General features: G+C 38.1%; 1 protein-coding gene across 1 annotated transcript; it reads right to left on the minus strand.

Moving 5' to 3' along the window:
- Window positions 1-244: 244 nt before the first annotated feature.
- On the minus strand, window positions 245-1,006 carry LOC149817046 (NDR1/HIN1-like protein 26). The gene has a single exon (XM_089987012.1). The coding sequence runs from the start codon at window positions 1,004-1,006 to the stop codon at window positions 245-247; it is 762 nt and encodes a 253-aa protein (XP_089843138.1).
- Between the last annotated feature and the right edge of the window lie 11,049 nt (window positions 1,007-12,055).

Genomic DNA, 12,055 nt, shown 5'->3' on the forward strand with positions numbered 1-12,055 from the left:
ATTTATGTGGTCCACTAATGGTGTCAAACCGGGTCACCCAGATGGGTTGGACCCAGAACCAGAACTAAATCAACGTAACCACTACAAAAAAAGGAACTAGTATGGCATAATTCTGCTAAATATTTTACATAATTGCGAACTCAATTAGCATTTCATCCCATCAGCAACCGCCTGAAACTGTTTACGTGAAGAACAGAGAACCCCCAAAAGATAAGAAGAAACAGGGGACAAAAGAGCACCAAAGTCACATGTACACAAAGCACCGGACGGGTGCCTTCAAGCTTCCCACGAGCGAGTTGCTTCCTGAACCCGCCCAATCGATCTCAACAACGTTGCAGGAAACCTTCATGCTTCGCCATCGCGTCCGCCACCCACCGTCCATGAACTGCACGATCGACGACAGTCGGATTTTGAAGAAAACCTTCCCGGCGCCACGGTCGGCCTTCAACCAGCCCGCCGTCCAGTCGGAGACATGCCTCGAGTCCGCGGCAAAGCTGGCGCGGAGCGTGGTGGTATTGCGCTTCTCCTGGTAGAAGGGGGCGAGGGAGGTGTCGGCCAAGCGCTCTCCGCGGTACGCGACGACGACCTGGATGATCCTGTAGTCGATGTCCATCTTCTTGTTCCCATTGTAGGCGGTGATGTTCACGTCCCAATTGGCCGCCAATTGGTTACCGGAGACGTTGAAGCCGGTGACAGAGGCGCCGGTGACCGTGAAATCGGGGAATTGGAAGCGGAAGACGAGCCAGACGATCCAGAGGATGGCGCTGATGGTGATGAAGGCGGCGATAGCGCCGATGATCTGGCGCCTGAGGAAGGTGGAGGAGCGGTAGCCGCCGGTAGCTGAGCCGTAGTAATAGGCCTGATTCGGCTGGGGAGGCGGTGGTGGATGGTAGTACGGAGGCGGCGGATAAGCGGAGGGGTAGTACGACTGAGGCGGTGGGTATCCCTGGGGATACTGGCCGGGCGCTGGAGGGTACCCGGTGGCGGGCTTCGGTTGCTCCGCCATTTTCTTGTTTTTTCCGGCGGGTCGAGACCAGAAGGAAGAGGTTTTTTCGGTGAGAAATTTCAAGGTTTTCTCCCCTTTTTTCTGGAAGAAGGGGAGAAACTGAGAACTGACAAAAGCAAGATTTGGTAGAGGACCCCTTTAAATAGGGAGGAGGAACGCGTAAAGATCGTAGTTTTGGTAAATCGTGAATCACTTCTCAGCTTATTCCGTGATTACCAGAGAGATTGAAATTAAAAAGGGCTCTTCAGTTTGAAGAAGAAACGAGAAAATCGGAACAAAACAAGGACCCGTTTAAGATCGCGGGTTTTCAAAATAACAACTTGTTTCCTGACCTGTTGTTACTGGGATGCTCTTCGCCGGCAACAAAATTTTCGGTTCACGTGTTGGGACGTTGCAAGTTCGAACCCCAAATGGTATGGTTGTATAATTGGTAGGGGGTCTGCCTAATAGGGGTGGCAATCGGGTCGGGTTGGCGGATCAGCATACCTCAACCCGAACCCGACCTGTTTATTAAACAGGTTGGCTGTGGCAAACACTAACCCGACCCATTTAATAAACGGGTAACCCGACATGACCCAGAAACCCGTTTGATAAATGGGTTGGGTCGGGAAAACGGGTTGGCGGGTAGCGGGCGGGTTGGCGGGTCGGGTTAGCGGGTTGACCCATCCGCCTAACCCGTTTATTAAACGGGTCAGCCGGGTTGACCGGTTGGCATACCCCCAACCCGAACCCGACCCGTTTAATAAACGGGTTAGGCAGGTCAACCCGTTTATTAAACGGGTTGGCTTAAGCCCAACCCGAACCCGCCTAAGAGGCGGGTTGGCGGGTCGTGCCAGGTTTTGCCACCCCTACTGCCTAACCCCACCTTTCTCCGTAAAAAAAAAAAACAAAATTTTGGTTTTCTTTTTTGGCCAAAAAATCATAAACGAGAATTAAAAAGCAAGGACCAAGGAAGTTTGTTAGAAGATGAAGCTAGTGTTGTCAACTACATCTTTGTGAGAGGATGTAACTGAAATGACGACTATCTCCATCCTCAACAGGGTTCCCAAACACCTGTGGAGGTTGTTGATATTAGCTACACCCTCATTGAATACCATCTCCCCTCCTGTCTTCTCCTCCCAAATAAACTTAATTTTAGAATTCACATCCTTTTACTCACAAGTATAAAAACAATTACATATTTTATAAATAAGCTAGTTCAAGCTTTGCTCAATGGATTTAAGGTCCAAATTCAATTATTTGCAACTCTGAAAAAATATGCATATTTCTTAAATGAATTTGCTCGTACTCGGCCTGTTTAGGTCAAGCTATTCAACACCCTAAAGGTGTATCATCGGATCATTTTACACATGGCACACACTCTAAATGGCATGTCATTATAATATAGTTTCCACGATATACATGTATCTGATATGTGTTGGATACTTGGGTCTGGAAGACTGGAACCTAGGTCCCAGCAACATATGAATGGAAGCTGATTTATGTCACTTTTAGTTGCACTGTGGGCTAAAGTATTCGAAGGACAAACTTGTAAGGATGTGGCCATTCACAGATTGTGGGCCTGAAAACATCTTTTGATGTTTGGAATACCCTGAGAGAATTTGTCAAACGTAGTGAGTTACGTGGGCTCTTATCGAGTCAAGAATCCCAATTGTTGAAACAACAATTGGGCCAGAATGATATTCCCAGCCCTGCTGTTTACCATGTGACCCATGATCTCAACGATCTGTCAATACACGTTCCATATAAAGGGAAGGACAAAAATTGGATCCTTTCAGTTTCATCTTTCAAATTAGAAATTTATTCTCAAAGATGTCTTACATGTGCCTCGTATCTCTCTCAATCTTTTATCAGTGAATAAATTCACCAGAGACAACAAGGTTCTCTTCTAATTTCATCTTAATCATTGTTCTAAGAAAGATTCGGTCACGAGGAAAGAGGTTTTCGAGAGAAGAGTAAGTATAAGCTTTGTTGGAAATTATATCTTACTTAGTGGGACAGGCAACTGAAATTGATCTTGTGAACTAGGAGGTACGCGTAAATGTGTTGTCTTGTAAGCGATAGCTGCCCTAACTTAGGGTCTAAGGCCTCAGTGCAATGGGTATTTGTGCAACTACGCTCCTAGGATACAACCAAGCTTTCACCTTCTCGTGAATGATCAGACCACACCCTACACTGGGTGAGCCCAACAACCTCGATATAGACCACCTTGAATAGCCTCTTGACTAAGTTTGAATTAGGTATGGATCCTGGGTTTGGATTTAAATTTGAATAGTAATTGGGTCAGGATCCAAACTACAACTAGATATAGATCTAATTTGCAATTGGATCTGAATCCTAGATAAGGATCCAAACTATAATGGATCTTAATCCTAGATAGGAATCCTAACTATTACCTGATCTGGATCCTGGATAGAGATCCAAACTATAATGAATCTGAATCTTAAAATTAGATATGAAACTGAATCTAGATCTGAACCATAACTAGATCTGGATCTGGGCTAAAGCAGATCTGTATCTCTGCCTGAATTTGAGTCTAGCCCAAGAGAGAGAAAGCACCAAAATTAGAGAGAGAGGAAGAAAAATTCAGAAAGAGATGAGAGCATAACTCTAGATAGAGAAAAGAAAGCATTGAGGGATGAGAAGGGGGAGCTAGGTTTATATAAGTTCTCAACCCCCAAACCCCATTAAAGGGTCATAAAGTGGACCAAACGGTCAAACCATAAAAGTTGAAACAGTCCAGCAGGTAAAGTAAAAAAAAAAACTGGACACAAAGGGTACTAGTTGGGTCCAAATTGAACCTATCAGGCCCTTAATCATCCCTAGGCTGGTCAAAGTCAATGGTCAACGTTCTTGGGAAAGGGTGGTGGATCTTGGAATGTTTGGGTCTTAAAGGTCATGCAAATCGGTTTGGTAGGATAAATGCATAGCATTATGGCTAGGGCAGCAGACATATATGGACTTGAAATCAAAATCATTCAAGTGCCAAAAAGGTCAAAGCCTAGCCAGACCAGACTGAACCGAGTCGAGTCGAGTCTGGGTCTTGGTCAGAATCTGAATCTGAAACCACAAAATCAAATCTAAATCTAAATTCAAATATAAACATAAATATTGTTTGTGATTCATGATTCAAGGTTTATTCAAACCCAAAATCTAATGCCTTTGAGGGCCATGCTCTCTAAGGCATCACCCTCTTATATAAGAACAAAGAAAGTTCTTACAACTTTCAATATGGGACTAAACTTTTATAGGGAACCCTACACCCACATACTTAGGGATAAATGGAAAGATACAGGATATACTTAAGTAATTTTGAGCCAAAAAACCAACAATCCTCCACGTATATCAAAACTATAAGAATAGGACTCAAGAGGTTATTTGCAAAGATTCAATGCATAGGTGAAGGTACATTTTGGGTTTGAACCCTTATGTTAGTGTTACTTAGTCTTAGTTAGTTTGAGACCTCAATAGTGTTAGCTTTGAATGAAGAATCCTAATTGATCTTCAAGACACCATATCACACACTTTCACTTCAAGTGGTCATAGCGTGTCTACCAATATATACAAGCTGCATATTTGGTTTCTTAATGTGTTTAGTTACCTTGGCTTCCAAGGAACTTGTTACTATAGCTAATAAGGAAACAAGCATCTTTGCTTCAATAGAATTCTCCTCATGTGTCCTTCTTTCAATAGAATTCTGATCTTCAAGACCTTCTTGAGGTACGTGGGCTCTTGACCTTGGCTCACACTCCCTTGCAAGCTCTTCATTTCACCTGAGAGATTAAGGTTGAATTTGATAGCATCATATTGTGCAGAAGGCAATGGCTTTGTTAGTATATCAACTAGCTTCTCCTTTGAACTAATGAACCTAACTTTGATTTCCTTTCTTTTGATTTTTTTCTTATAAAATGAAAGTTTATCTCTATATATTTCATCAGAGCATGAAAAGCAATATTGGACATTGTCACACTATATAATAGGAGATATGTTTAAGTAACACACAACTCCTTTAACAAAATCTTCGACTATGCTAATTCTAGAACAACAACAACAACAAGAGATTTATATTCAGCTTTAGTGTTAGATTTGGCCATGGTGTGCTACTTAGAAGAGCTCCATGAAATCATATTCAACTCAAGGAACGTCAAGTGTAAGACCCATGATTTTTTAGGTATTTTAATGCACTTCTTAATATAAAAAATGTTGATTTTACCTATTGCTTGTATCTCTAGAGTATAGAATGCTAACTTGGTAGGACTGATTAAATTTGATTAGTCATTCTTGAATTTTTGAAAAATACAGCCTTGAAATTAAATTTTAAAAAAATATAGCCTTGAAATAGAATTTTAGAAAAAATATAGCCTTGAAATAGAATTTTGGAAAAAATACAACCTTGAAATAGAATTTTGAGAAATATAACCTTGAAATAAAATTTTAGAAAAATATAACCTTGAAATAGAATTTTGAAAAAATATAACATAGAAATAGAATTTTGAAAAAAAGTAGCCTTGAAATGGAATTTCAGAAAAAATGTAGCCTTGAGATAGAATTTTGGAAAATTAAAGACTCAATATGGCATTTGATAAAAATAATATCCAATATGAAATTAGCATTAATTGAGGTTGTTAAATAGAATATCTAAAAAATGATAAAATAATAATTAATTAAAGTAAAAAGAAAATGACATACTAAGTAGTAATGATAGTTTGAATCTAACCAAATGGAATAATAAAATAATAATTAGTTAAAGTAAATAGAAAGGACAACTAAGGGGTAATGACAAGTTTGAATCAAACTAAATTGAAGTACACTAGAGGGGGATGATTTTTCATAATGATTACATATTAGATTTTTTGAATCCAAGTGAGATACACTAAATCTCATGTGAATCTCCAAATATTTCATAGGTGAAACTAATAAAGTATAAAGGCTATAATATCTAAACTTGAATAGGTTTTCATATTAAAAAAATTCAACATGAGATATGAGATATGAGGGTCAAGGGTTATGCTTGGGAGAAAATTTTTAACAAGTGAGATGATTTAATCTCAACCTTTTATTCATTGTATTTGATCCAAGCCACTCATCTTGAAAGTAATCATTACCTTTCCCCTATAAATACCCCATCAATTGGAGAGGTTGAAGCATCCAAGAGTTCATATCTTCCCTCTCTCTCTTATTTTTCTCTCCTTTCACATTTTTTTAGGGTTTTCTTCTTTCTCACTTAAGAGTAGTGAAGGGTGAAACTCTTTTCTATCCTTTTAGTGACTTGAAAGATCCAAGATAAGGAGAAGCTCAAGCCTAAGTTCTAAAGTCAAGGTAAGTAAATTTATTATTTATGCATCTTGATATTTATTTAATCTCTCTTCTTTTATCCTCTCTCTCCCCTCAACTATATAAACATGTGTTTTCATAACACATGTGGATATGGCAAAGAGATACGCATATGATGATTTCTTTTCTTCTTAGGTCTCTTTCTTGACCTACATGATTTTGGCTATGTTCATGTTTGAAATGGAGAAGCACCAATTCCAATGGTGTTTTCTCATTTCAAGAACCATGATCAACCATAGAAATTAATTTATTTCATGGAGTTTTCATTTTTAAGAGTTGAGGCATCCCACAAATTTTAACTCTACCTAGGCCTACTTAAGAAAATCATGCTACTCTCTAATTTGAAAAATTCTTGGAAATGCATGTGAATATGAGAATTAAAAACTTGATTTCATGGAAATTCGTGTGAAGGTGATAAGATTGGTTTATGAGAAAGGCATTCTTGAAAATAATCAATGTGGATATGAAAATTGAAAATTTTCTCATAATTTTTTGGAAAGTGATGAAATGTATTTGGGAAAAATAAATTCTTGAAAATCCATATAAACATGATTACATTTATATATTGGAAGATGATGCTTAGATTCACATTTAATTTCTTAAAATCTTTAGATAAATGTGATATGAGAAAATAATTCTTGAAGATTTATAATTTAGAAAGCCTACTTGAAGAATTTACAAAACAAAAAGAAAAATGTTATTTTTAAAGGCTTGATGATCTCTTGATAATACCATATGAGGAGAACATGTTTCAATCAAAGAAAATGAATTTGAAAAAAAAATTGAATGATTACAATCCACTCAATAAAAATGGATTTGGGAATTTGAATGAGTATGATTCACTCAAATGGAAAATGAGTTTTAGAAATTTGGATGAATTTGATTCACTCAATGAATTTGGAAATATAGATAAATATGATTCTCTCAAGAGCAAACGAATTTGATGAACATAGATTTCCAAAATGAGAAGTGATTGTTTAGGAATTAACTACTTGTATTCCACATTTCACGATAAACCAAAAATGAAGGTTTCATGAGTTAAAACATGTATTTGATATTTTGTTCACAAGACTAAATTTGGGTTCTTATATTGGAGGTTTCAAATCTTTAAATAACTCCTCAACGGCTTGGACGATTTTTCAAAATATACCTGATTCTGCCTACATGGCTGGAGAAACCAGTCTGGACCAGCATGGTTCAGAATAGGCATGTCCCAATCAAACCACACAGGTCTGAACCAAACTTGGTTCAGACTTGGGTCACAAAAGGGTCAGCACAACCAACTAAACTGGATTCGGTTGGTTTGTGCCAAACCTAGCTGGAACCGGCTGGACCAAGTGATTTGGTTCAACCGTGGTTCAAAGGTATGCTGACTGTCCCAGGTCAGACTAGACAGACCAACCGCCCCTTGGTTGTGTTTTGAGGAAAATCAGTAACAAAAAAAAATAAAGAAACCAATGATTCAACTTTTGAGAAAATCTCATACAAAGGGTTTTATTTCGAAAGTATACAAAGTTTTAGAAATTATATCAATATGAAGCTCACATACACTTTATGAACAAAGTGTTCAAAAGGCAATACAACTAACAAATAAAGGGAAAGGAGTTTGTATTCAATACTTGATTAGGATAAGTAAATCGATATAGCATGATTCAAGAGTTAAACGCTTATGAGTGCATAATGTTGTTATGAGTGCATATCATACTTATGCTCAATATCAATGTAATGATGTCTATGTATTCCTAGTAACACTTGTGTGATAGTGTGCTATATTGACTACGTAATGAAAGGTTAGGCGAATAAGAAAATGCATATGACATGTACATGCATAAGTAGCATATGTTGCATAAAGGGCAGTTCTTTTGATGTTCATGTTTCTTATGAATTGTCTCTATATGACTATGCTGCCTACATGAAATGATATTTGTATCTAAAATTGTTATGCTGTGAATTGATACATTGAGGCATGATAAACATCGCTTGACTTATGTGTGGAATAAACTAACTAAGAAAGGCATTAGTGCTCTAATGAGAGCTTGGTAAGCTGCGACCTCATGCTGTGAGAAGAAGTCTCACTACATGTACTAACTACCACACATTAAATCTTGGATATATGCCTTTACTGACAAAGTGCTTATTTGAAAAGCATGTGACCTGGGCTGAGCATAGACCTTGTTATGACATACTACCCTGCAGAGAGTATGGAACTATTAAGCCTTAACACCTCATCTGACACGAGAGCATGACTACTAACATATCCATAATGAAGATGGAGTTGTCCATATCACCCATTCACAAATTGGTTCACCTAAGAGCGGGTGGATGGTATAACCTCGAGTGACAATTGTCGCATGTAGGTTTTACAACTACATGTCATACTGACTTGAAAAACAAGGAGCACGACATCCTCAGACCTCTGTCACTCGGAGTCGGGGAGGTCCAGGTCACCAAACAAAGGGTAGACCTTAGTTGTTGCAGCGATAGGGATTGCAATATGAATGTACCCATGCACTTATCATCTCTCGGTCCTTTGGAGGTCGTAGCTTGGGTTGGGATCTGGTTTGTAAGTACTATAGCAAATATAAAAAAATGCATAATGAACATCGTAGTATACTCTAACTAACTCGATGACAATTTTTTTTGCGTACCCAGAGAAGTAAGCCTATTGAAACTTATTACTAACCCTGCTAACTCATTGACATAGCTGCAATTTATTCAAGATAATGTTGTTATGTCTGAGATTATTATTCTTATTGATATCTCATTATTATGATCATGCCATTGATGTTGTTATCAAGCTTATGAACATGTCATTTCATATTACTAGCATGTTAGTCACATTGATATTGCATATCGGAGAATATGATAGATATTTGATTTCTTATAATAATGCATGATGTTTAAGTTTGTTTAACTGCTCGAAAGAGTTTGACCCCATTGTTATGGGGTACAAGTAACGAAGAATAATACAGTGCAAGAACTCGATGCGCGGCGGGGCCCTGATCCAACCTTTTCTAACTACGTTCTCGATCTTGGAAACAGTTGTCAAGTGTCTCATTTTAATGAAAAATTTTATCAAACCTTTAAAATTGTATAAACTTTGATTTATTTGCAATGCATGGAATGGTCTTTACTTCTTATGATTATGCAATGGAACTTTATTTCAAATATATTTCTCATTACTAGATTCTGTCGAAATTGTTCAACTTTTCAAAACCCAAACTATTTTCACTGTGCTATTTTGAAAATAAAATTAGAGTTAAAATTCTATACTTTTAAGTTGAAATTTTTGGGGTGTTACATCAAGTATTCACTATGTTATAGTACAATGTCTATAACAGGATCGGCCCTGGCTACTTAAAAGAGCCCCATGAAATCAGATTTGACCCAAGGAATGTTAAGTATCTACTCTATTAAAGTACAACGTCTAGAGCAGGGAACCTTCTCTCTTAGAGTGTGAAGAAGAGAGAAGAGAATTGCATCATAGATATAGGTTACCATTAATCAAACCACGTTAATCTTGAGTGTGTTTATGTGTGCTTGGTCTCTGATATGGTATTAGAGTCAAAACACGTGGTGTCAAGTTGTAATGATCTCATTCTATCAAAGTTTTGGTTCAATTGTATAGCTATGTAGCATATTGTTGTTGCTTGTTTGATGTTGTGTAGCAGATTGTTGATGCTTGCATTGTTGTTGTGTGGCATATTGTTGTTGAACGTGATTGTGGCTCTCCTTTAGACGTTCTTCAGATCAGTGAAATATGGGTTCAAGGAAAATGATTAAATCAGGTGTGCAAGACAAGTTTTACTACACATGTTTAGGGAAAGTGGTGACCATAAACAACATTTTACGATGTTTTGATCCATTACAATATCCTCTCTTGTTTCCCAGAGGTGAAGTTGGGTGGCATCCTTCCACAAGCAAAATTACTCGTGGTAGAGGTAGCCAAGAATTCTGCCTGAACCTGAATGTTGGCTATGTGTATCTAACATAGTAGCCACTTCATTGAACTATGGAACCTTCTGCTATGGTTATGTTCTTTGGAACTCGTGATGGCTTCTAACACCCTATTAGTGTTTCGATATTCCATTTCTATTTCCATTTGGGGCAGCAACAGTAGCTCAGTTAGTCAATAAGGGAGCGACTTTGTTGGGGGTGCAGCAGCTGCAGTAGCAGCAACAGCAGTAGCTACAGCTTTCACTTTTGGCTCTGACAGAAAAGACTTAAAAGACCACTATAGAGAGGGTTTGCACTCTATTGAAAACTTCTCACTTTTTCTCATAAGTTCACGTAGTTTATCTTAAGTGAACATCTCAAAACTAGCTAGCTCAGGAACTGACCTGTCCTATTCATTAGTTACCTAGCGAGAAACGAGCCATCACCAAGCTGAATGGAAAGACACCTGTAAGGACATGTTGTAAGCTCAAAACTTTGCTCGAGACGAGCTCGGAACAAGCAGAAGGGATCATTCAGAGAGGCAACTGAAAAGGTTGGGAGGAACGGCTGATCTATCAGATGCAATGCATTCTCTGATCATGGGTGCAATCCATAAGTCATTTAAGTATGCATTTCTCTATGTTAACTAGACAAAAAAAGACGGTCCTGTTTCCTCCCCTCCCTTCAATGGTAAAAGGGACCGTACTAAAAAAGAACCCAAGTCATTCTCCTTCTGGATGGGTGACGAAGGTTTCTCATCAGTATGGATGGAAGGGTGGTGTAGGTTTGATTGGGGGTGATTTCACTGCTCCTAGTCTGGGCTCTCGGTCAACAAAATCTTCTAGATTGTTTCAGAATCAAACGTTGCTGTTATGAAGGAGGAAGGGGCTACTGATCATCCTTTACTGGTGGATAGTTCGTTCGGATGTGGTAAGAAGGGCCAAGTAACTTGTAACGAATATTATGCTTGCAAAATACAGATACAAAAGAGAATTTCTTGATGTTTTTTTACATGTTTGTCGATTGTTTGGATAGTTCTTGATTGACATGTATATTAAGATTAAAACACATCGCCAAACTTGTATTTAGATGAATCAAGACGCTATCAGATCTTAGATGTAAGGTGGGTTATGTCATTGTATTATTCGTGGTGAGGACATGCCATGCTTGGTTGGCAAACAAGTATTTCTATTTCTTACTTTCATAGGTGGCTCATGTGCTCAATATCGTGATGCTATGGCAATTATGCAGCAATTTGGCAAACCAGATTTGTTTATTACAATGACATGCAATAACAATTGGTTAGATATATTAGAGAACTTATACCCTGGACAGCAGCTTACAGATAGACCAGATTTATGTCAGCGTATCTTCATATCGAAACTTGAAAAGTTAAAGATGTTATTTAAAAAACGCCTATTGGGAAAAGTCAATTGCTTACATTTATGTTATTGAGTTTCAAAAGAGAGGATCACTTCATGTTCATTTCTTATTGATTCTAAATCCTGATTGCAAACCCAGGACACCTCAAGATGATCGATGATAAAATTATTTTATCAAAGTTACTTGATAAAAGTAAATTTCATGATCGGCCGTGTGGTGAAGCACATGATGCATGACCCTTGTGGAGAAGGATATGAAAAGTTAGTCATGCATGCAAGACGGTAAATGCAAGTATAATTATCCCCGTGCATAGGCTAAGAAAACTTTGGATGGTCAAGGTTCACATCACATATATAAATGTCAAAATACTGGACAAACAATAATGGTTCGTGATAA

The sequence above is a fragment of the Nuphar pumila genome, chromosome 14 (assembly GCF_984573655.1).
Source record: "Nuphar pumila chromosome 14, dmNupPumi1.hap1.1, whole genome shotgun sequence".
Taxonomy (NCBI): Eukaryota; Viridiplantae; Streptophyta; class Magnoliopsida; order Nymphaeales; family Nymphaeaceae; genus Nuphar; species Nuphar pumila.